At 41.9% G+C, this 27,200-nt stretch overlaps 1 protein-coding gene across 1 annotated transcript in view; it reads right to left on the reverse strand.

Annotated features, from left to right (window-relative positions):
• The window catches only part of LOC122814932 (PARP1 binding protein), a 929,076-nt gene that overhangs the window by 424,033 nt on the left and 477,843 nt on the right, over positions 1–27,200 (reverse strand). The window contains exon 5 of the mRNA XM_044087194.1: positions 13,466–13,666. Within this exon, the coding sequence (XP_043943129.1) occupies positions 13,466–13,666 (201 nt within the window). The remainder of the gene's footprint in view (positions 1–13,465; positions 13,667–27,200) is intronic.

Below are 27,200 nucleotides of genomic sequence, written 5' to 3' on the forward strand. Positions count from 1 at the left end.
CCACTTCCTGTGCCTTTGTGCCTCCTGTCTGAATCCAAAAGCCTAGAGATGGGGGTTTGAGCCCCGGAGGCCTGGGAAGGAGAAGACACGGTAGCGGCCGCTACCGTGGAAGACTAAGCAGGGACAGCTGTCCCTGATGCTGATAAGAGGCCTTTCATCATTAACTTAGCCATCCGGTCTTTGAGGGCCCACAGATTTAAATCCTGTGCAAATTGTGCAGGCTGTGTCTAGATGGGCCACAACTAAACAATGCACAGAGTGTGACCATCAGCCAGGGAAAGCTTGTGGCCACACTGTGCATTTCTTAAAGACAGGCTTCGGAACATCTGTTGTGTCTAAGGAGGCCACACACACACAGACACACACACACACACACACACACAAAAGCACTAAATGGGTGAGAGGAAAGGGGAACACAGGGAAACAAACACTAACTTTTTTTTAACCAATGGTCGACGCGGTTGTACGGGAGGTAAAGGTAAAACTTAAGTGAAACTAGCTATCTAAAAAGCCAAACACTTACCAAAAACATACTATATGCCTGGAGCTCTAGACCATGTTGTTGGGCTGGAAATTGACAAACGAGATCTGAGGGAAGGAAGGGAAGGAAGGAAATGGATGGAGCATTATGGGTAGGGGAGGAGCTTGGATCAGATTCTGGTCATGCGGCCATCTCAAATCCAATCCAAATCTGAAAACCCACAAGTTGAAGATTAAATAAACTACTTCAGATCATGTCTTAACTCCTACTTCCATTCCTGATGATGTTCCAGGTGTCTCCAAAGTTGAACATTCAGCAGAGGCAGTCCCAATTATTCTAATTTCTACATCACACGATTTAGTAATATTTCCTGACCTAGTGTGAAATACAAAGCAACCTGGACATAATGGTCTATGTTTAGTTCTGTATAATTGCATGTCAAAAAATTTAGTATCAACTGCATGTCAATTAATATAATCAGTAATGCATAACATTTATCATAGAGGGAGGATGTAGAATGTGTGCGTGTGTTGTACCTTTAAGAAGCATTTCCAAGGACAGTACGTGCATATAAATCGCAAGCACGTACTAGCTTCAGTGCCATTTTAAGAGTGCAGCCAGAGAGCAAGCATGCGTGTGTGAGATAGTGTGTTTAAAAGGTGATCTAAGTTAAAGTTATTAAGACTCAATTCTGATGTGTTTGTACATAATAAAGCTGCTTGAACGGAACCCACAAATGTTCGTTTGTTTTATCCTGACCAGACGAGTGAAAGATGAGATAGCCCATTGCCACACACAGAGCTTCTTGACACAAGGGGTAGGACCTGGTACATCAACAAACAAGGAGTATCCGATCTACTGACATATTGTCTGTTTGAATTGCAGTTAGTGAGAGCATCATAAAAAGCCTGCAATGCTAAAAGCACTGCTCATCTCTGGGACACTGATGCAGGTTGGCCTATTCAGGGGATCAAGTCCCTTGGCCAATTTTTCCAGAAAATGCCCCCCCAACTCAGCTGGGGAGCATTCATGGTCACTATAACATTGGGCTGAGAGGGAATGAATGGATGGCCTTGCAGAACCTGGTCTAATCGAATCCATCATTTGAGATCTCTCTTGCATACCCGAGTTATTTGTATTTGATAGGTCATGGGCTGGTAAAGTATTGACCATTGTGTGGCTAAAATCCACTGAAGAATTCTCATGTAGAATTTGGCTGAAGCTACTGTTATTGCCACAACCATTAAACCTAGCACTTGCAGAGGATGACTAGCTGAAATTTTGGTACTGCAGATTATCTTTCTGACCTGTGGTCTGATGGTCTGAGCTCTTAAAGAAGGTAGAGATGCTATGGATGATTTTGTGTTAAGTATAGCTCCTATGAACTCTAGACTGAGTTGGTTGTAGCTGAGACTTTTCATAGTTTATGGTTATCCCCAGAAGAGAACAAGTCTGGATAACCTGATCTCTTGCCCTTGTTAGCTGATGCCTAGGTTGGAGTGGTAATAAGCCAGTCATCTAAATATGGAAACACCCAGAATCCTTGCACTCTCAGGTGAGCTGCTACTACTGCTATGCACTTGAACACACTGGGGGGCTGTGGTGAGTCCAAAGGGCAGAACTCTGAATTGATCATGACTAGCTCCCAGATGGAAGTGTAAGTACCTCCTGGATTGTCTATTCATTTTTATGTGAAGGTGAGCATCCTGAAGCTCTGTTGACCACATCCAGTTGTCCTTGCCCAGAAAAGGGAGAATGGATTAATCCCATGACCATCTAAAAACTGTGTGTCGAACTGACTTGTTCAAGTTGCTGAGATCCAAAACTGGTCTTCAGTCTCCTGTTTTCTTTAGCACCAAAAAGAATCTTGAGTAAATTCTGGATTCTAACTTGTCTGGTCTGGTGGGACACCTCTTGGATTACTCTCTTTCTAGCAGCTTTGTATTTGAACAGCTACTTGTTCCCTCTGACTGGGTGGAACATCAGGGAATTTCCTTTATTTTAGAGGAGGAAGGAAAAGGTAATTGTATAATCTCTGGAAATAATCCTCTGCCCCTAAGTATAGTTTATTTCTAGCCAGGCTCTCTGGTACAGGGAACCCCATATTGCCTCCACAGATGGGCAATCAGGCCTCCTTTTAAGGAGCACTGAGGGGGTTTGTCCCTGGACCCCTGGTTTTGCAGGCCACCTCTGCTGTGGGGGTGGTGTCAACCTTTAGAGTTCCCTCCTCTGCCTCTAGGGGAACCTCCTCCACATGTTTCTTGGATTGGATCTTGAGACTTCTTGAACCACATTTTTTATCCATCCCGCCGATTCCTTGAAAAGGATCTCTGTGGGGGTCAAAAAATGTTCGCCCACATCTGACAAGGTCTTCTCATCCTTTCCACACCCGGAAAGTGTGTCCTTCACCCTGGGGCCAAACAAAGAAGTGCCGTCAAGGGGGGCACTGATGAACAAGGACCCCCCAAAATCACACATGTGCATCCAGACATGCCTCCTAAGTGAAATGCCTGAATCTGCTGCCCTTGGTGTTCTTTCTGCTACAAGTTAAATCAACCTCATGGAGGACTTGGATAGGGACTGTAGTGTAGTTATCTGGGAAGTCACAGATGTCTGACCTTCTTCAGAAACAGCTCCTAAGAGGGTATTTGGCAACTCTTTAATCAAGTCCCTCTGAAGTCTAGTAAAGTGTGCCAAATAGTTCAATGACCTTAAGGCAAAAGTATCTGAAGAGTAGACAAGCTTCCCAAACATGTCCATCGCCTTAGACTCCTGGGTGGTGGAACAGACAATGGAACTCTCCTCTGCACATTCCTTTCTGGGGCCATCGCTATGACCATGGCATCAGCAGGCACCCTTTTCCCCCAAAACTGGTAATCTGCTGGTGGTGTTATTTGGTCTCTGAGGTATGGACTCAATGATGTCAGGTTCTTTCCACACCCACTAAGAGATCAACTGAATGAGCTGGTCAGTGGGAGGGGTCACCCAGGAGGTAGATGGTCCAGTACCAATGGCATATGGGCTCCTCAGATGAAGGGTTTCTGGGCATCCAGCAACTTCTCTGCTTAAGGATTTTGAGGACGTCTCCAAATGAAACATCTTCAGGAGGTGACCGAGGGGACCCTTTGCCTTCATCAAAATCCATATCTTCTGTGATGGACTCCTTAGGCAAGCCTATGTGCTTCATCTTACACAACATCTTCTTCGGGATGTCCTCAGTGGGGTACTCTGGGGAGGTACCAGAAGAAGAAATCAAGATGCCTTGAGTGGAAACCTGGGGCCTTGGTACTGGCTATCCCTGTGGAAAGACATGGTGAGGCTTGAAGCACTGGGATATCAAGGTTTCAAATTTAGGATCCAAGGAGGATGGATCAGTCTGTTCCACTGTGGTAGTGAAATTTCTTTACAACTTCAAAGGCAGATTGTCCTGGAGAGAGACAGAGAGAGATGACCCTGGATCTGAAAAGATCAACTTTTGGACCATGGTCCTCTCCTACTCAGAGGGCAAAATCCCCAAAGTGGAAGTCGGAGCAAAGTTGTACAATGCCAAGGCTCAGAGGCACAGAGACAGCTCAGAAAATGTCAGAGTTGACTGCTATACCTCGGATCCAGCATTGATGCTTCAGTTCAAAGAGCTCCCCATGTCCAATGGGATCCGAGTGCTAAGAGATGCTCTGGATTGGAGGACAAAACAATCCTTGGATCAGAGCCAGACAGATCCGGAAATCTAGGCTCCATGGACTCAAACAGTAACTGGAGTCAGAGGAGGAACTTGGATTGGAGGTGTTTTAGATAAGCGGATCTCCTGACCCAGAGGGGTAGGAGCATACCTCTCAACTGTACAGACTTTTGCAGAATGTCCAGATTTTTGCCTCATACTTTTGGTCCCTTTTTCATAAAATGAGAAGTTATGTACCTACCATAACGTTCCATGTTAGTTGTCTTCTCTCGCCTTCTTTCTTGCTTGATGGGTTCGGAGCCGATCCTCGGCTCCGACTCGGCACTTTGCTAAGCTCGAGAGTCACTTTTACCAGCTCAAGGCAGCCCCATATCCCATGATGCAAGGCGGTAAGTACCCAGATCTCGTTTGTTATCTATAGGCAATAACACCTAGCATAAAAACTTCCCAGAAGGAAGAAAGAAAGGCAGAAAAACCTGAAGGATGGGTAAGGAAGACCAGCTGTCTGGTCTTAAGAAGCATTCTTCCATGTAGGGAGAAAAAGGTCTGTCCAGGCCAGGGGGCAGGAAGGTGGGTCGCAAGAAAGAAGGCGAGAGAAGACAACTAACATGGAACGTTATGGTAGGTACATAACTTCTCAATGTTAAGTTGTCAATCTCGCCTTCATTCTTGCTTGATGGGACCGTCCTAGCACCTCTATCCTGGGTGGCTCAATGGAACAGACTCTTGAGAACTGTAGAGCCAAAACTGGCTCTATCCCTGGAGGCCAAATCCAATTTGTAATGAGAAACAAAGGTATGAGGAGTGGCCCAAGTGGCTGCTGCACAAATAGTGTCTAAAGGAAGTCTAGCCTGAAAGGGTGTGGAAGTGGCTAAGCTTCTGGTTGAATGCGCTTTAGGTTTCGAGCACAGCTGTTTTCCCCTGAGCTGATAGATCTCAGAGATGACGGAAGAAAGCCATCTAGATAAGGTCACTTTGGAGACAGGAAGGCCTTTCTTGTTATCAGCATAAGAAACAAAGAGTTGATCGGATTTCCTGAATTGTCTTGTTTTGTCCAAATAATATCCGAGTTGGCGGTGAACATCAAGATAATGTAATTTCTGTTCCGATCTGTTTGAGTAATTAGGGAAAAATACAGGGAGGTCAATAGATTGGTTCAAATTATTTTTCGAGGCCACCTTAGGCAAAAAGGTTGGATTAGTCCTCAAGGATACCCTGTCTTTGTGGAAGATCAAATAAGGGGGACGAACAGAGAGAGCATGAAGTTCAGACAATCTCCTTGCTGAGGTAATAGCAACAAGGAAGAGTGTTTTCCATGAAAGAAATTTCAGGGAACATGAAACAGCTGGCTCGAAGGGAGGAAGAATCAAGGATGTCAGCACTAGATTTAGGTCCCATTGAGGAGGACGACTCCTGACTGGAGGTTTCAGGAGAAAGATTCCTTTTAGAAAGGCTCTACAAAGCCTGTGGGACATAATGTTGTGATCTGCAAACCCAACATGAAAGTTTGAGATAGCAGCCAACTGAACTTTCACAGTGGAAGATGAAGAGCCCGCATGAAAGATTTCCGCTAAGAAATCCAAGACTGCAATCCAAGACTGCTTGAACAGAGGCAGTAAAAGGATCTATATTTTTAGCTCTTGCCCAACAAGAGAAGCGTTTCCATTTGCTGGTATAAATCCTTCTAGTAGAGGATTTTAGGGAAGCCACTATGATATCCCTAACGGGATTAGAGATCATAGGAAGCCTGGCTAAGGAAGGAAGTGGAGCAACCATGCTGTGAGGTTGAGAGAAGGAATAGACTGGTGCAGCTGACCCGATTGGTGAATCAGAAGGTCTGGCACTGGGTCCAGATGCCACGGCTGCACCAAAAGGTGACGATGGAGGAACGGGAACCAAATTTGTCGAGGCCAATAGGGAGCAATGAGAATCATTTTGGCTCTCAAAAAGGTGGCTTTCTGGAGTACTTGTGGAATCAGCGGAAATGGAGGAAAGGCATAAAGAAGTCCCTGGGGCCAATCCTGGGTTAGAGCGTCTCTGGGGGGATGGCCTGGCAGTGGGAACAGAGAAAAGCAGTCTGGGCATTTGCTGTTTTGGGGAGTAGCAAAAAGATCGCAACATGGGCGGCCCCATTCTAGAAAAATCTCCTCCACTATAGATTGTTTGAGAGACCACTCGTGAGGCATGAGAATAGCTCTGCTCAACCTGTCGGCTAGAATGCTGGTTTTCCCAGGGATATGCGTTGCTACCAGAAACTGATGAGAGGAGATCGCCCATTGCCAAAGTCTGAGAGCTTCTCGACACAAGGGGTAGGACTTGGTTCCGCCCTGTTTGTTGATATACCATACTACAGACATGTTGTCTGTGTGAACTGCAATTGTTCCCAAGGGAAGAAAGTCGTTGAGGGCTTGCAACATTAAAAGCACTGCTCTCATCTCTAGGACATTTATGTGCAGGTGGTATTCGAACGGTTGCCACGTCCCATGAACCATCCTGCCCTGATAATGACCCCCCCACCCGATCAGGGAGGCGTCCATAGTGACAGTGGCTACCGGGGCCGGGAATACAAAGGGTCTGCCTTGGTGAATCTGGGGGGGAAGTAATCCACCATGAAAGATGATTCTTGCAAATTTGTGTCACCAGGATTTGGTGACGCATTGGAAGTTGTTGGTAAGACCACTGAGTGAACAACATCCATTGAAGCAGACGCATGTAGAAGCGGGCCAGGGGAAGAAGGGTAATAGCCGCAGCCATGAGTCCCAACACCTTCAGAACCATTCTGGCTTGCACCTTTTTGTTGGCAAGGATGATCTTCACGTGACTTTGTATATCTGAGATTCTTTGGTCTGTGAGGGTTGCTGACATCCGAACAGTGTTTAAGTTTGCCTATGAAGGTAATAGACTGGCAGGGCAATAAGGAGGATTTTTCGTAGTTTATCGAAATTCCTAATTGAGTGCATAGATTTAGTGTGTAATCCCTGGCTTGAAGAAGTTGATGCCTGGTGGTGGCTGAAAGGAGCCAGTCGTCGAGATACGGAAACACCTGGAATCCTTGACGTCTCAGGTGAGCCGTGACCACTGCCATACATTTGGTGAACACTCTGGGGGCTGTAGTGAGACCAAAGGGCAGGGCTCTGAATTGAAAATGACTGGACCCCAGCCAAAAGCGGAGAAATCTTCTGGAGCGTCTGTGAATTTTTATGTGATAGTACGCGTCCTGAAGATCTATTGAGCACATCCAGTTGTCCTTCTCTAGGAAGGGCAAAATTGACTGAAGCGTGACCATTCGAAATCTTGTCTTTCTCACAGACTTGTTGAGTCTGCTGAGATCCAATATTGGTCTCCAGTCTCCCGTCTTTTTGGAGACCAAAAAGAATCTTGAGTAGATTCTGGGCTCTGAATGGTCTGTTGTAACTGGCTGAATGGCTTTTTTTTGTAGAAGCTTTAATACTTCTAACTCTGCAACTTCCCTTAGACCGGGTGGTACATCTGGAAGGGAATTTTTGTGAGAGAAAGGACTTTCCTCGAAAGGAATTTTGTAACCCTCGGATATAATCGACTGTACCCATCTGTCTTGAGAGAGGGAATGCCAGGCTTCTGGGTACAGCGATAGTCTTCCCCCGACTGCCTCCAAGGATGGACAGTCGGGCAACATCTCAGGGATGCTGGAAGGGCTTGTCAGAGAGAGGCTCTCTGCTTCCCTGGTTTTGTGGACCCCCCTGCCTCTAGAGTGGTGTCTGTTATTACCCCTCTGCCTCTAGGGGTAAACTGACCACGTGTGTCCGGCGTGACTCCTTGGGATTTGCGGAACCACATCTTTCCACCCTTCTGTCCTTTGGGGTAAGGTCTAGAAGGGGTGGAAAAACGGACCCCTATGGCAGAAAGAGTCTTGCCGTCCTGTTCACACCTGGTCAATGTATCCTTCACTTGAGGGCCAAACAAAGCTGACCCATCAAAGGGAGAGTTTGTGAAGGACGCCTTAAAGGGATCTGCAAAATTATAGAGCCGCATCCAGGATTGACGTCTAAGAGCCACCCCTGTACCAGCGGCTCTACTCGCTCCATCTGCTGCATATGATATCAGTCGCATGGAGGAGTTAGCTATAGAATTAAGGATTCCTAGCTGAGAAGCAATTTTCTCTTGAGCCCCTGCAGCCGTAGGATCCTGCACTACTTCACCTAGTTCCTTAAGGATGTCCCTTTGGAGTCTGGTGAAGTGACATAAGTAGTTCAGCGAGCGCATAGCAAAGGTCGCTGAAGAGAACATCCGCTTGCCATACCTATCCATGGTCCTAGAATCCTTATTAGGAGGATGGACTGGTACGGAAGGATCTGCAAGTTCCTTCTTAGTGGCAGCCGCCACCACCATGGCATCAACAGGGACACCTTTCGTAAGGAATTGCTTTTCCGAAGGGGCTGTAATAAATTTAGACGGCCTCCTAGGAACTGGCTCTACAGAGTCAGGAGCAGCCCAAACCTTTCGTGCAATAACTTCCATAAGGGGGTCGAAAGGCGGAGACACCCAGGAGGTGGAGGGCTGAGATCCAAACGCCTCTAGGTATACCTACTCATCCTCAGAGGGATTTATGGAGGGCCAGTTTCCCCTCTGTTTTAGGAGTTCTAGGATGTCTGAAAAGGAGACATCCTCAGAGGGGGATCTTGGGGATCCCTCCGACTCATCTAAGTCGGTATCTGAAGTGATAGACTCAGGGGAGTCTAGGTGTTTCCTCTTACAAGTCCTCTTGCGCGGAGGATCTCCTGACTGGTCAGGAGAATCCTCGGAAGAGGGGGTTATTCCCAGTGGGGAAACCTGAGGCGGTGGATCTCTAGGTCCGGGAGCAAGAGAGATGGAAAAGATATCGACAGGCACTGTAGAGGGAGGAGCTAAGGGAATAGACTGCTGGCTGAGCCCAGTGGCCAGCACACTCTTCATCACCTCGAAGGCCCCCCTCCCAGGGAGATTCGAGAGAACCCGTTCCGAAGAAACCGGGACTCCAGGGCCCACCGAAAGGGAAGGCTCCAAGGCAGATGTCGGAGCCGAGCTCACCAAGGCCGAGGCTCCAAGGGGAAGAGCGGGGTCGGACAAGGGTCCGATGCCACTCACCCCCTCGGAGGAGACCAGGGAAGCCCGACCACCGAATCCCTCCAAGGAAGGTCTCGAAGAGAAGATAAGAGTAGATGCCGAAGGTGCAGAAGGGGGGGGGTATCTGCCCCTCAGCCATAGCAGTAACTATCCCCGAAGACTCCAGCTCCAAACTCTGAGGTAGAGTCGAAGGAGGAACTTGAAGAGGGTGTGGACTAATAGTAGTCTGTTGAGACGGACTATGAAGCATCTGGGCCAGTGCCTGTGATTTCAACAATCTACTTACCCCCCTCTCTAAATCATGGTCTGAAAGCCTGGACGACCTAGATGATCAGCTCCGATGGCTCCGCTCCGAAAGGAGAGGTGAGGCCGGAGCCGAAAGTATCGGATCCAAGGAAGGGGACCTGGACCTCTTCCTCGAAGGAACCATCGGAGCCGAAGAAGCCACAGATCCAGACGGAGCCGATGATTTTTCAGCTCTGAATGAAAGTTTCGATGCATCGGCTCCAGCCGGAGCCGATACAGACATAACAGTAACGGTGTCGGTGCCAGTCGGCGCCGACACCGAAGCCTGAGCCACATGGTGGTCGGAGCCAGTCGGAGCCGACATCAAGGTGACCATAGCAGTATCGGCACCGATGGCCATCGGTGCCGAAGATTTTGGCAAGACAGGATTGGCTCCAGCCGGAACCGATTTCGACTCAGGAGTCTGAGCCGAGGCCACCGGCTTAGATACAGAAGCCTGGGCCTTGGAAGACTTAGAAGTCTTGCTTGGAGCCGATTTGGCCGGAGAGCCCTCCGGTTTAAGGAGACCCCTTAAAATCAACTTATTTCTCCTCTCCTGCAGGACTCTCTGGCTAAAGGAATGACAAATTGCACAGGAGTCCTGCAGGTGGAGAGGTCCCACGCAATATAAGCAAGAAGTGTGACCGTCTGTCAGAGACATCTTCTGACAGCACGAGTCACACTTCTTAAAGCCTGAGACCCTTTGCTCTTTGGACATGGTTGTACACAAAACAGTACACACACACAGTCCCAATCAGACAACTAAAGATTATCTAATAAACAATAATTAACCTCTCACACACACACCCTAACAGGGGGGGGATGGGAGGGAATGAAGGCCTGACTAAAAGAAGAGGAAGGAAAAATAATTTTAGTCAGAAAAGGGCTTACAATTAAGTAAAAATGAAAGTATTCTAAAGAAAAGTGAATATTATTAAATTTTAGGGGCAACTAGTAGTTTAAAACTAACACTTACCAGGAGCTGGCAAAAGGAGGACCTCATCAGCGAAGCGGCAAACGAGATCTGGGTACTTACCGCCTTGCATCATGGGATATGGGGCTGCCTCGAGCTGGTAAAAGTGACTCTCGAGCTTAGCAAAGTGCCGAGTCGGAGCCGAGGATCGGCTCCGAACCCATCAAGCAAGAATGAAGGCGAGATTGACAACTTAACATCTGTAGTTTTCTGGAAATTCATTGGCACATCATTAAAGATTGAAGTGAGAAAAAAACTACTGACATTTGAGTTTCAGACTTCATACTCTAGAAAATTCATGCCAACACAAAACCTGTTATTCTATGAACTTTCTAAGTAGGCAAGAACAATATTTAAAAATTGTCCCTATTTTTGGGCCTTTGACCCCCCCCCCCCTGCTGTTTATGGATTTATCCAGATTTCTTGCACCAAGAGGTTGAGAAGTATGGTTAGGAGCTGAAGGAATAACCACCTGTCCCTGCACCAAGAGAATCTTCCTCACCACTCTATCCACATCTTCTTCTGTAAGACTCCTAGAAGAATGAGTGGACAAAACTAATAGGGATCTGGGTCTTTCCAAAAATGGCCATGGTACTCGAGGGCACTGGGTCCGCTGAAGGAGAGTAACAAGTCCTTGGTAATATAATATTTGACTATTCAGCAGCATTAGGATCTGATATAGAAACTGTCAGATCTGGTAAGGTAGGATCAGATAACTTTGACTTCATCAGATCCGAAGACTTTGGACCAGACATTTTTGATTTCTTTGGATCGGAGGTTGAGGTTGGATCCTTAGAATGTCATTTTTTCAGATGATTCAGATGCCAATAGAGATGAAGGCCTTGGAGACAGATTTCACCTTCTTACTTTCTGGAGATTTTTTCATCGATGTAGCCTCTCCAAAAGTAGTAGTTAACATGCTTTTAAGAATAAGTTTATTCTTGTGCTCTTTGAGAGCCCTGGGATTAAACACATGTCATATGGAGCAGTTTTCTTGTAGGTGGTAGATTGGTCCCAAGCATTAAACACACAAACTGAGGGTATCTGACAAAGGCAACATATGCCCACACTTTGTACATTTTTTGAAACCTACTGGTGCTTTAGCCGCCATTTTAACAGCGCAGCCAATCTTAAGAACGATAGAAATACAAAGGAATGTTCTAAACAACTAATCTATTTTTTTTTTTTTTTTCTTTTTTACTTTTTTTAATATGCAAACAGAAAGGAAGACAGCAAAAAATGACTACCAGCAATGGTATTTTAAAATTATGCTCGGTAGAGAAAAGGGATACTAACAATACTATCGGAAGTATACACTGTACAGAAAAATGGAAATTTTTTTTAAATTTTAGAAAGAGTACCAGAAAAAGTTACCAGCTATTTTTAAAACTAGGAAAGAGATCAAGAAAAGTTTTATAAAAAGACTTCTGACAAGAGCTCAAGAGTATTGGCAACCATGTTGTACACTGAAAGCGGCAAACGAGATCAGAAGTAATTGGGGTTGGGTGCATTGTGGATAAGGGAGAAGCTTGAGAGTTCTTGGTTGCCATGAGCTTTAGCAATGGCTGAGTTGGATCTGAGGGATCGGATCTGAACCCATTAGCTGGGGATAGAAGGAAAACGGACATCATTAGTTTGTATTTTTAACATTTAGCTTTAGCCATGATTCTGCCACTAGTTTTGCTGCAGACAAGACTTTCAGTAGGATGGCTGAGTCTTTGGGGGATTTGGTCACTGCTCCTTGCTGGCCATTATTTTGTTTCATTTCATGATTATTTTGAAAAGCAATGGCCATTGAGGGGGTAGTGTTAGAAAAAAATCTCTGGAGGGTGTGTGTGTGTGTGTGGGGGGGGGGTTAATTTTATTTTTATTTATTTATTTATATTTGTTGACTGGAGTGTCCGACTGGACGTAGGTCCATTTTCAGCGGAGGCCCGGGGAGAAAAGCTACACAGTTAAAATAAACAGACAGTAGTTACATTGGATTACATAGCGATTAACAATTTACATAGCAATTACATACAACATATAAATAAATATATATATATATATATATATATATATATATATATATATATATACACACACACACACACACACACACACCAAACAAGAAGGAAAGGTAGAGCCAAGAGAAGTCAGGGGGCTGGAGGGAGGGTAACCAGGACTGCAACAGTGAATACACTTTAACATCTACATTTATGGTAAATGTAACCAAACAGTACTCTTGGGTAACTGGTAACTTGGGACAGGCTATTCAACAGTGTCCAGGATCACATGCCTAGTAATTAACTAGGCACCTATTTGAGTTCAAGCCATTTAGAATCTGTAGGTCTTCTAAATTTTCTCTACATGTTACCTTGGAGGTTTTCACCACGAGTGTTTTTTTCTGAAAAATGGGTTGTTCCCAATGGTCAGCCCCAGTTCACTTTAACATGAAAAATTAAGCAACTGTCAGGAAAATGTACTTATCATACAAAACTCAAGACTAACCTGCCATCAGTGTCTTTTGTATACGAGGTGGCCAGTACAACCAGCATACAAAGGTATAGCTAATGACTCAGGTGTGTGCAAGTTAACAGGTGACGAGACTGATTAACAATGATTACCATGACAAGCAGGCCTTCTTAATGCATGAGCACACATTCATGGAAAAGCATCTTGGGAAGCATGCATCTGCATAATGACCAGAGTTAGGATGAGGGTCTGAAGGCTTATATCCAAAATTAAGCACATCTCACCATGTCAATATCAGAATAATCAAAGCAAACAGTTGAAACAAAATTGCATTCCCAGATAACAGTCCACCAGAACACCCCCATGGCCTCCTTATCTCAGATCTACTTAAATACACACACATCTATATATAGCTACACACACGGGCCCGTGACTCACGGCAGGAAGCACTTGACAGTCAAGAATGGAAGTATAAAAGCATAGAATTTAAAAAGGAATAAGTTATTACCATGGATCGGGAATTTCTCCAAGTATCTCTTCAAGTTTATCAGTAAAACGCACAAAGTCACATAGTCCTTTTATGTGCTTTCTTAAAGGATCTGAATCTAATGGAGCATAACCTTTTCCTCCAAGTTCTAAAGCTCTGATAAATGATGTTGCAGCCAGTATCAAGAAAACAATTACAGCCAAAGAGGATGTTAATATCTTTCTTAGGTGTTACAGCAACATAACAATTTTGTGTCTTTTAATTTTCAAATCTAGCAACAAATTATTATACTATACAGCACTTACAAAGTTAAATGACATTATGAGAAAACCTATAGTATACATGGTTAAATGCTACTTAAAATATACTGAATGAACATTTTTTAAAAATTGTATTTACACAGTTGGGAAAAATTTGTCAATTTAAAATACCGTGCATAAAATCTCATTTGGACGCTAGATTAAAAAAAAGCGCAATGCATTTTATAAAGATAAAGTAACATTATAATAAAATTCACATTTAAGCAGAACACTTGTGTTATATGCAGTCACTTTATGATTACAATGCTAAATACACACTTCAAAATGAAGTGTTGCCTGGCAGCGGACACTGTTCAAAAAGTACGGTTGTGTAAAACCTTACCATAACAGTAGATGTCCTTTTCTTTACTGTGTGAGTGGTCATTACCTAAGGGATTGCCTGCCAAGGATAGACCAATGGCTGTCCAGTATACCAAAGCCTTTAGTACTTATAGGCACCATATGTCACACAAATGCTCCCCAAGCAAGGCATAGGGCATATAGGTGACATACAGACGCACACACTCAGAACTGGAAAAGCCCCAGAAGGAACAGAATGTCCCTAGGGACAAGGAAAATGTGTATCCAGAAGTAGAAAAAGGAGATTAGCCCCTTGGCTAGGACAGCAAGAAAGAGTGGACTAGAGCAGAGGAGGGAGGGAGCAAATACTGCAACAGTGTAGAGTACAGCTACTATTATGGTGAGATTTTACACTGTTCTATGTCCTTCCATATCACTGTTGCAGTAGTCAAAAGTAATACAAAAGCTCAAGAGGAAGCCTGGCAGGAGGACAGCATGTAAGAGCCCTCCAGAAACTCATGCAAGATAGCCTTGGCAAAGCTAGTTCTAGCCTTGGAAATAACATCCAACTTGTAATGCTTAGTGAAAGTATGAACAGAGGACCAAGTAGCAGCCTCAAAGATGGAACTGGTATCCAGTCCCTTGAAAAAAAATACCCACAGGAGGAAACAGCCCTGGTAGAACGGGTCTTTACTGAAGAGGAAAGACATTTACCATGAAAAAGTTAAAAAAAAAAAAAAAAAAAAGGAAATGTCCTTAGAAATCTAGGAAAATATGGTTTGCTTAGAAACAGCCAAACCCAGAGACCTGGGATGAAAGAAAACAAAAAGCTGCTCAAATTTGTGACTAACTTTAGTTTTATCTAAATAATATCTGAGCTGCCCATGCAAATACAAAGTGTGAAGAACCTTCTTACTGGCAGACTGCAGGGAAGAAAAAAAGGAAGGAAGATAAATAAACTTACAACTCATTGACCACCTTGGGCATAAAAGAAGGATTAATACAAGAGTTGACCACCTTGGGCATAAAAGAAGGATTAATACAAAGACACCCTGTCTCAGTGAAAAACTAAGGAAGGAGAAATAGCACAAGAGCCTAAAGTTCAGCGACTCTCTTAGCTGAAGTGATGACCAAAAGAACAACGGTCTTCCAAGTAAAATGTAAAAGGAAAACTGGAGCTCCGGACACCACAGCTTAAAACTTCAATGAACTACAGCCCACTGGGAGCAAGTTCATGTTTTCAACAATAAGCCCTATACACAGTATTTCACTTTTTACAGGAGATTTGCGTAGGATATGTTTTTTGTACGGACTGGCAGTTTAGATGACTTAACTGTTTTTCAAATTACCTTCATGGTACTACATTTCTGAAGTTCAGCCATCATGTTTCTGAGAAACCTATAGAATTTTTAGATGTGCATTAAAACTGATGAAGGAAAAAGATTTAACATAGGGATTTATAGAAAACCCATGCAGAAAGAATGCTTTATTACATAAAACCATTATGTACCCTGGTCATGTGACTAGGGATGCCCTTAAGGGACAGTTTAAGAGCCATGCAAATCTACAATAACGATGTGGAGTTGCAAGTTACTTTGAGTAACATGAAGAAAGACTTCTTAGAATGGGGGTATACTGTAAGTGATGTAAACAGAAGTCTAGCAGAGGCATGGTCTGCTCGAGATACTGTGGTGAAACTGTATTTTTCAGACTCGGCTGAAGTAGCACCTGTGGTACCTAAACTGATGAGTAAACGTTCTAATAAGAATAGGCTTCTTACTTATTCAAGTAATAGCAACATTACTTGTGAGGCTATTAAGAAATATTGGCTACTTTTATTGGTAAAAATCGGATCTCAGGAGAGTTTTGGATGATAAACCCCTGCTTTCATTTAGAAATAACTTGCCGCTAAAGTGACAGTTATAAGAATTTTGATGAACAGCTTCTTTTTGATGCATCGGACAGATGTGGGACATTTCTATGTGGACTACATAAGGCTTTTCACCATACCTGGAGTTGTACCTCTGTGGTACACTCACAAACCAAGTAAAACTAGTTTCGATTTTTATGCCAATTGTAAGACCAAGAATTTAATATATTACGCTAAATGCACGATGTGTGAAGCCTTTCAAGAAGATCAAAAGAATGTTTAAAGAAAAGATTTTAGAACACAAGGGGGACATGTAATCAGAAGAGTAAAAGTGCATTAGCTCAACATGTTAAAGAATGGGAGAAGGCACAGTTTTAGGTTTCCTGTATTACTAGTGTCTGAAAATTTGAGGGGTGGGGACTTAATATCACTGAAGAGAAAGAAATTAAATGGATACTACTTTTGAAAGGAAATGTATTTCCAGGGCTGAATGAATACGTGTCTGAAGTCGGTTCTTAAGTCTCAGCCCCTTAAACATTAATATTAAAGTGTCAGAGGTGTGTACCTTTTTCATGATACTGTTGGTTCTGGTAAGTTTTCCATGTCACTGTTTTAATATTCATATTTTAAAGGGGTGTGTTGATACAGCACATCTTTATTGGCCAGTTCCTATATATATATATATATATATATATATATATATATATATATATATATATATATATATATATAAACCAAGTGGTTTGTGTAACTTTTTATATGGTCTGAAGAACAGAGTTTGTTTTCCATGAAAGCATTTACTTTTTTTTTTTTTTTTTTTTTTTAACTGAAATTCATTAAAGTTTTAAGCCATGATGTCTGGAGCTCCAGCTTTTTGGGTTTGTTTTACATTTTACTGTTTGATGGTGTTCCGGCCTTCATCTGACTAAATGACTTTTGCTTGCAGTCTTCCAAGTACAATATCGCAAGGTAGCTGAAGCAAGCTCAAAAGGAGCCCAAGTCCATTTTTCAGTTACAAAATTGAAGTCCCAGGAATGCAGGATTAGCTTCCTGGGAGGTTTGATAAAGGATGCCTTTAAGAAATTGACCTCAAATCTATAAGCCAAAGGAGGAATCAAGGGCAGACATGCAAAAAATTGCAGACAGGAGAATATGCCAACCCAGCATGAAGAAGTTCACACAAATAAGAGGACCAGAGGAACCTCCACAGATAGGGGATCCTGATTGCGAGACACCAGGCAGAAAATCACTTCCAACTAGACATACATGATTTATTGGTACTGGGGTTTCTGGCCTCCTGCAGGACCCAAAACATATCCTCAGAAAAGAGGTGGGTAAAAGGGATCAAAACCCTATCACCCACAGCATCAACTGAAGTGCGGACAACTGAGGATGGATAAGAGACCCCTTGTCTTGTGTGAGAAGATCCACCCAGTGAGGTAACTGATGGTGATTGCCCCTGGCCATGTGAAAAGAAAGTGGAAATCAACGCTGTCTGGGCCAGATGGGAGTTAGCAGCAAGATTTTGGGAGAGTCCTGCCTGATCTTGTGTAAGAAATGTGATAGAGGAAAGGGGGGGGGGGGAGGCATACAGAAACATCCTCTTCAAAGGTAAATTAAAGGGTCCACTTTCCAAGCCAGAGGACTTGGGACTCTGGAATGGAATACAACAAGTCGTCTGTTCAGAGGGGAGTTAAAAAATATCTACCAGAGGAATACCCCATCGATGGACAATATCCTGGAAAACATCTCTGTGAAGCATCTATTCATGAGCTTGTGTGCTGACCTGTTCAAAGAGTCTGCCAATAGATTTTGCTACAAGGGAATGTAACCTGCCTGAAGAGTTACTTAATACTTCACAAATAGATTCCAGACCTGAGAAGCTAGCCTGCAAAGGTAGAACCTTGTATCTCCTTGCCTTTTGACATAACATCACTGTGGTATTGTCTGTGAAAATTTTGAGGGATCTGGGATGAAAGACTGTATGAAAAGCCTAAAGAGCTAGAAAAAGAGCCCTCATTTCCTTGATGCTGATGTGGTCTGACCTCTGATAAAGAGGCTAGAAACCATAAACCTTGAAAGAGATGCCCTTTGTCTGAGGCATCTGTGAAGATCTCTTGAGTTGTGACTGGAGACTGTAAAGAAAACCCCGGGATGAAAAAGCTGATGAATCCACTACTAAAGCTCGAGTTTGAGACAATGAGGGAAGGGAACCAAGTCCAAGAGCTGATAATTTTGAAACCACACTGACTTGAGGTATCACCTTTCTCATATGAAGCCTGGCCAGAGGCAGCATGGGAATTTGTTTGGCATTTGTTTACCGGGAAACTGAATGGGCCATAAGTTACCCATTTTCTGCAGACGCCCAGGGGAAAAAATGCATATGCTGAGTTAATTAAATCATTGCATTTAAAGTGAGAAAATCTTGGCATACATAAAAAAACAAACTTTAATACACTTGTTACAGTGCACGATCATAGGAGATGAAATAAACAGTGCAGTACAGCTTACATCACAGATGAGTTACACATCATGGAATCCTACACAACAGGATAAACAAAGATGAACACTAGTATAATATGTTACGTAGGCTGCTAAAATATACAAGGGGAAAAATCCCTGAGATCATAAAAACAACAATTTATATCGACATATCCAGATATTTCATGTGTGACTTGCAAGATTCTAAGTAGCTTGACACAGAGAAGGTATAAGCCCGAAGTAAAAGGAAAACAAGGCAAAAGTAGCTAGAAAAATATATAAGGTAATTAGGGTGAGGGGTTCTCAGATAAGTTAAAATAGATATAGCTGTTAAATGAAGAGAAATTGGGAGGGTGGTGGGATAGGAGTAGAAAGAGGGAGATGACTGAGATAGGGGCAAGGTGCTTAGGGTAGGGTAGCAAAGGTGTTGGAAAGTAGGGTATAGTAGTACAGGACATAGGAAGACGGAAGGACTAGATGTAGGAAAAGTTGGGTGAGTACCTCAGCCAGAACTAGAGCAGGAGCAGATCCATGCTTCGGCTAAGTATTCTTTTAGAGAGCATTTGAAAGAGTGCAGGTTAACAATAGTTCTGGCAGCTGTGGAATGGATTTACACAGTTTTGCAACTGAGCACGAGTAAAGGCTTAGGCCTGGAGATTTGGTGGTTGTCGCTCGTCTGGTCAGGACAAAATAGATTAACAGTTGTGGGTTCAATTCAAGGCGGTTTTATTATGTACAAACATCAGGATAGAGGCTTAGTAACCCAAACTTATAAACATACTACCACACTCATACATTCTCAGATTCTGGCTGTTCTCTCAAAATGGCACTGCTGCCTGCACATGCTCACTATTTATATGCACATGCCAACACCTCAGAATGTTTCTTAAAGTTTGCTTTGTTCTACATCCTCCTCCTTTGAGAAATAGCTCATACATTAATGACATTGATTGACATGCAGCTGTACAGAAATGATCCCTTGACATGCAATTATACAAAACTAAATACACATAAAACAATTGTGTCCAGGTTGTTGTGTATTTCACACTGGGCCTAGAAACCCAACCAAATCTCGTGACAAAAATTAGAACTAGGTCTAGCAACAGGGACTGTCTTTACTGAATGTTCAGCTTTGGGGACATCTGGAACATCATCAGGAACGGGAATAGGTACTGAGACATATTCTGCGACATGAACATTGTGTGGGTTGCTCTGAGATCTAGAGTCTGCATCACAGGAACAATGCTGCAATGTTGATTCTAACACAGGTAGAAGCAGCCTGCTGTTTCTCCTGTATTCTATACCCTCAGATTCCACCAAACAGGATCTTGGCTCAGCACATATACCTGTCACTTGACCAATCTGATCAAAACCTTTTCGCCTTTTGCATTCTCACGGTCTCCTTTTTCCAACGGATGAAGAAATCAGGACTTCTGAAAAGATCTCTTTGTAAACAGTTTGTCTTTGATTACTCTGTTTTTAGCACTGGGCACCAACAAGCTCAAACTGATAGGCAGGTTGTTCTAGTTTGCCTAGATAGAAGTCAATGAGTAGGCAAGCTAAGTAGGTTGTCACAGGGTATATTCTCAAAACTGAGTAAATTCAAAAAGATATCGGTATCATCACGCTTTGACCTCTCAAGCAATTGCTTTGCACTTTGTACTGCATGATCAGCCAGCCGTTTGATTGTGGGTATTCTGGACTGCTAGCCATATTAATAAAGTCCCACTCTTGCTAATTTCTGAATAATTGACTGGTAAACTGGGTACCATTGTCAGAGAACTCTATGTGGACTACCATGGACTGAGAAATTATGTTTCAACTTAGTGATACCAGTGCTAGAAATTACGTTAGGTAGCAAATCAATTTCAAACCAGTTTGATTAAGAGTCTACCAGCATTAAGTAATGGTGATTGTTCCACTCAAAGATGTCAGTAGCCGTTGACCAAGGTAGTTAAGGAATTTGGTTTAGCTGAAGTGGCTGTTTTTGTTTGCAAATGCAGCTTAGTACTGTTGCATACTGAACAAGATGAAAGCACTTTATCAATGTCTTTTGACAGAGAAAGCCAAAATACTAGTACTAACCTGGGTGGCCACAATGCAAAATCTGAATATACTCATGTTTTCAGGAAGTAGGAACAACTTTATGACCTTTGAAAATGATACCATCTTCCATCAACATTTCATCTCGATAAGGAAAATAAGGTTGCACTTCTGGCGGTACACACAATTGCTTTGAAGGCCATCCAACATTTATTTATTTTTATTTATTTAACATTTACCAGGAAAGTCAGACTTGGAACAAAGCCAATTTTTAGTGGAGGCCTGGGGAGAAATACTCCAGATGCATGGCTTTGTAATTATTTAATTAAATTATTAAATGACATTAATGAAATGGTTGAGCTTTTGCAAAACTGGAGCAGTCGTATGATCTCTCAGCTCATCTAGACTTGTGGCAAAAATTCCCTGCATCAAGCTATTCTGTAGTATTTCTGGGTGACCTAAATGAGGTATCAGCCAGATAAAGAAGTTTGCCCTTTGTGTTGACCATTTTGAAGTTGTACTTCTGCAATCTGAGCATCATTCTTTGTAGTCTTGCTGGAGCTGTATGCATAGGCATTGTTAAAATAGTAACTAGAGGTTGATCATCAGTCTCGATCTGGATAGCTCGGCCATAAATACAGCCATGGGACTTAGAACATGCAAACACAATAGCCAAAAGTTAATTTTCAATCTGAGCAAACTGCATTTCAGTTTGGGTAAGAGTTCTAGATGCATAGGCAACAGGTCTGCCCTCCTGAAGAATAACTGCACCAAGACCAAACTTTGAAGCACCACAAGAAAGAATTGCTGGTTGACTGACATCATAGCATGTCAATTTAGGTGGGTTGGCAATTCTCTGAGGTTGTCAAATGCTCTCTGGTGCCTTTCCAACCAAGACCAGGCAACATGTTTGCAAGTCAGTGCTCTCAAAGGTGCTAATAATTTACTGAAGTCAGGTATACACTTGCCTAAATAGTTAACCATACCAATTAAAAGCTGTTGTCTGGAGCTGGCATCTCAAGAATGGATGCTTCTTTGGATGGGTCAGGTCATAAACCAGTACTGTTGAATAAATTACCTACATATGTGACTTCTGGAAGCCTGAGTTTACACTTCAGAGGATTGAGCTTCAAGTTCACTTCATGCACTCTGTCCAGAACTTACTTTCCTGAAGTTCTCGTCATGCTCTGCTTCTCCATTGCCTCCAACCAGTAAATCATCCACAATAATGGTACATGGATAATCCAAAAAATGTGATACATTGCATGTTGAAAGACTTCACTTTGCGAAATTTATACAAAAAGGCATCCTGAGGAATCTGTATCTACCAAATGGAATAATGAATGTAGTCAGTAGTGAAAATTTGCGATCAAGCATCACTTGCCAAAATGCACTCTTTACATCCAAGACAGAAAAAACAGTGGCATTTGGCACTAGGGTAGTGACTTCCTTGACTGTATGCATAGGATGATGAGGTCTATTTAATGCTTTATTCAAGTCTCTTGGATCAATGCATATTCTGATTTTATCCAAGCTGTTCGTATGAGCAGCTACCATGGAAGACACCCACTCAGTTGGCTCTGTGACTGGACAAATCACACCTTGCAGCACCATCTTATCCAAATGAACCTTGACTTTGTTCTGCATAGCTATCAGAATTCCCCTTGCTGGTTTAACCACTGGACTGACCTCTGGGTCTATTTTCATGGAATACACAACTGCAAGTTTGCTTAACGTCATTGAAAACATCAGCATACTCTGAAAAAATAGCTTAGGTGAAGCTGGAATTAGGGCATGTGCTTATATGATGGACTTCTTTGGTAAAATAAAGCAGTTTCATTCTCAAACTGTCTCCAAGACCTAGCAATGACTGCACATGACTTCTGACTACATAGAACTTCAAGATGCAACTTCCCAGTCGAATAGCATGAAAGCATTACTGAGCCTTTGGTTTGAAGCTCTTCAACTCCATAAGCAACAAGCTTTGCACAATTAGCCAAATTAAGTTGCTCACCAGCTCTCACTTTATCAAATATTTCTGCAGACATAAATTTACACTTTGAACTAGTGTCTACTTTGAGCTCAGTGGGATTACCATTAATCAGGACAGTACAAAACACTTCATCCTTTGCCAACAAATCTACTGCATTAACTTTTTCACCAAACACTGGTATACCATCTACACAGAAAGTTGGGTTGCAGCTTTCTACATGATCAACTTGCTTTTTTGAGTGACCTTTCTTTATAACTGAATGAGGCTTGCTTGAGTTGCAAAACTTTTGAAAGTGGGTCCATTTTTTACACTTGTGGCACTGCTGACCAAATGTTAAGCACTTCTCTCTTTAAGGCTGATAGGCACCACAGTTATGACAGTTAACAATAAAACTTGACTTGGGTTTTGCTGATTCACCCTTCTACTGCACTGGGTATTGTCCATTTTACTGAGCTAGTTTTAGAACTTGCTGGAAAGTTACGGGTTCTCCCTGTGAAACCTGCAGGGGCTGCAGATGCCATGTGCTTAGGTCTCTTTCTGCCAGTCATGTGCTGCATGCTGTCTACATTTGCTCTAGAGCCTGCTGAAACTATGCTTTTATCATTTGCAAGCATACTTGTATGCCTGCTTTAAGTTCATTTATCATTTGCAAGCATACTTGTGTACCTGTTTTAAGTTCATTTAAAAAATCTCTATAGCTTTGCTCAACATTAAACCATGGTCACGAAGCAAAATCTTTCTCACTGCAGCATTACCACCACATATGAGCCTGCCCTTTATTAACTCGTCTTTCAAGTCACCAAATCTGTATGTCTTGGCTTTATTTCTCAGATCAGTGATATAAGCTGCAAAGGTTTCTCCTGGCTTTTAGTCTCTTGTATAAAATAGGTGCCTTTCTAATGTAACATTTGTATGGGGCTTAACATTTCTCTAAATTTACATTTCAAGCACTCAGGGACCTCTATTGAATTCAGCCAGTATAACATATCTGTCTTCCCCTCTCCTGCATATACTGCTGGTGCATACACAAATAAACCCCCTCTTTCAATGGCCTCAGACCCTGCTAAGTTAAGCAAAATGAATGCCTTTGTACGTGCATTGCGGTCTAAAAAAGCTGTTTGTATAAAGATGTCGTATTCCTGCTCAGATACTCTCCAATTCTCTGCAATATTATGGTCAAATACAAGTGGACTGGGTCTGCGAAATGTCTCTGCCATATCAACACATATTAGTGAAGGGCCTTGAAATTATGTAGGTACATACATACACACCACACACACATTTTATATATATATATATATATATATATATATATATATATATATATATATATATATATAATATATATATATATATATAGACATACACACAAAAATCACCCATTTTATATATATATATATATATATATATATATATATATATATAGCCAGAACTTAACTTTGCGAAACCACCCTTTATCAGTGTAAGAAACACTTCAAAATGATTGCACTTGCGAATGAACTGTATACAGCACACAAACTTTTCAAAATGGCTGTACTTTGCAATGCAACTCTGTACAGTGCAAGACACACACTGAAATGGCAGCACTCTGCGAATAAATGCACACAAGAAACTTTTCGAAATGGCTGTATTCTAACTGCACTTTGCAAAATAATTGTACTTGCACACAGTAAACTCTTCGGAATAAATGAATGTAATAAAGCAGCCACTGCAAACACTTTGCACACACTGACATACTTTGAACAACTCTAGTTATGCTTTGAATAGCTTCAGTCAATGCAAAATAGTAGCTCATGCAAAAACAGTCATTTACTGTGAAACATGCAGTCACCTTTATACTTATTTTGCTCTTTTATTGTACTCATTATGCCCTTTTGACCTCATTTATACTTTTGTGCTCGTTGTACTCTAAAGACGCTCATTTTACTTTTAACATGCTTGTTATGCAAACCCCAAGGTAACTCTAAACCCCTTATAAGCTTTTCTGATAATTTTCTTATCAAATATCGTGGTTAACATTTTGTTTAATAATCAATGTATTTTTGTGCTTTTTGTTTTATTAATGTCTGTGTGCTATTCGTTTGATTAATAATGCATTTTGTGCCTATGAATGCTTCGTATTGTTTTCTTTACAAAATAAATAATTTGTGCGAGTTCTAGTTACCTGAAGTTTGTCTCCGGCCCTTTTAATCATTTGAGCACTGTATTCAAACAGCCTGCTCAATATGCCTTCACCATCCACTCTGCACCTCGTGGCTTGTAGTTACTTTTAAATCCTAGTTCTGACACAGTGTCGCTGGTCTGGTCAGGACAAAACAGACGAAAAGTTGTGGGTTCGGTTCAAGCAGTTTTATTACATACAAACACATCCGGATTGAAGCTTAGTAACCGAAACAAACTTATAAAACAGACTACACACTCATATGCTCACACTCTGGCTGTTCTCTCAAAATGGCAGTGCTGTCTGCACATGCTCACTATTTATATGCACATGCCTACACTTGGAAATTCAAGTTACAACACATGCTCTGTCCTACAGTGGGTTTATAAATTGTGAGGAGCTTTTTGTCTTCAGATCTTAGACATCTGTTTGGGATGTAAAAGTTTAATAATGGCCTAACAGCGGGATGTGGATGATGTTGTACTACATTGTAATAAGTTGAGTGTACTGAAGGTGGAGTGGGAGTTTCAAGCCAATTTAGAAAATTTAGACATTACAGTGATGGGTTAAGCAGGGTTGAATTTATGGAAAACCTGGCAAATTTTGTTATAACAGCTTTCAAGTTTAAGGAAATTTGTAAATTAGTTGGAATTGGGGCCCATAATAGTGAGGGCAAGAGGTATGTTTAGGTTATGGTAGTTTTGGAAGATGAGGTCAGGAAATTTTTGTTCCTGTATAACATGCCTAGTTTTTGGTGGATTTTCTTAATAGCATATTGGATGTGGACGTCAAACATAAGATTATCACTTATGACTCCACATGATGAATCAACTAAATTTCAGTATTGATTGTGGAAAAGATCTTTAGCATTGTTTTATTAGAGCTGTGAGGTTTGTGGGTAAAAAGGAGCTTTTTTTGAGGGGGGGGGGTCAGTAGGAGTTTGGTACTGGCGAGCCAGATTTCTATGGATGTGAAAGCTTATTGGCTTATTTGCTGTAAGTGTGATAATGTGCTTGAAATGTAGATGATCATGAAATCACCTGCATAATGAATTATGGTCCCTTTGCAAAAGAATGTAAAGTTGTTGATACAGACATTAAATAGTAGTGGGCCAAGGATGGATCCCTGTGGCACACCTGTGGAGGTGATGCGGTATAGAGATGGAGCCTTGCCATTTTACTGCTTGTTGACTGAGGGGAATGACTGACCAACATTGGAAAGTTGTTTAAGGAATTTGGAATGAGAGACCATATCAAAAGTTTTGTTGACAGTGACCATAAAAGATAGTAAGGCAGAGGTGCTGTGGGTAGATCTAAAGCCATGTTGACTACATTATGTGCAAGATGGAGATCTTGTTGATGTACACATTTTTCTAGAATCTTAGAGGGGACAAGATTGCAATGTGACTTCAGTGGAGTTGCATCCCTTACGTAAAGGGATAGGTGACATTTTCCATAAGTTAGGGACATAGGGTTCCACTATGGATCTATTAATCAAGATACTAAGAGTATGCTATTGCCTCTGCTGCTAGTTTTAAATATTCTTTTTTTTTGGGGGGGGGGTTTGCCAGCTGATGTTGAGCAACGGAGCAAGGTTTTAGTTTTTGTAATTTATTTTATTAGAGATATAGGGATGGGCTAAAAGTTAAAGTGGGCATAGTTGGGTGCTAAGATATGAGAGAGGGGGTGGTTATACAAGTGTGACGGGGGATATGTATTGATCAGTGTTGGGGGGATTAACAGAAGTAGTGAGTTTGGATGGGGTAGTTGGATTTGCTGTTACGTTGGCTACGGATTCTATGAAGTATGTATTGAATTTGATGGATGTTTGATGAGGTGATATATCTGGGTATAGGCTGGGGTCATATTTATTTCCCGAGATGAGGAGTGATGATAGAGGATATTACGAAACAAATAAAGCACCTGGGTGACCCACTTTATCACGATAGAATTTATTGAACAAAAAATAAAAAGTAAGCGCTTTCGCAACCTCACGTTGCTTCATCAGACAATACTAGTATGAGTTAACACTGCTTAAATACATATAATAAATTACTCAATTTAAGGCTCAATTAAAATTTAAAGCAATATGTATGCATTTAGAAGAAGCAATGCAATGAAAGCAGCTGCATATAAAATCCATATAAATATGTACATATATGTGTATGTATATAAAAATATAAATATATAATATATGAACGTAATATTACTAAAACCATCTTAAAAAGCAATAAAATAAATGCTAAAATCTGAAACAAATGCAAGAATAAATAGTATAATTACAATTAATGTCCAAGATGCCTTGCCTTCAAAAAGGGAACTAGTGAAGTGGTACCGTTTAGACCTGGATATCTATCTGCATTCAATTTAATTATCCACCTTTGTTCATGTTCTTCAGTGAGGTTTTCTATATCCCCTCCCCCTGCTAGTTTTCTGTATATGCTGTAGTTCAAAAAAATTTAAATGAATGGGACTGGTTTGTATTCATAACATGATTAGCTAAAGCATTAGACTGTTTCTGGTTATTTATGTCCCTCATATGTTCCAAAATTCTGTCCTTTAGCATTCTATTGGTTTTGCCTATATAAAACGCTGAACATATTAGGCAAA

The sequence above is a fragment of the Protopterus annectens genome, chromosome 11.part0 (assembly GCF_019279795.1).
Source record: "Protopterus annectens isolate FY-2018-M chromosome 11.part0, PAN1.0, whole genome shotgun sequence".
In the NCBI taxonomy this organism is placed as follows: domain Eukaryota; kingdom Metazoa; phylum Chordata; order Ceratodontiformes; family Protopteridae; genus Protopterus; species Protopterus annectens.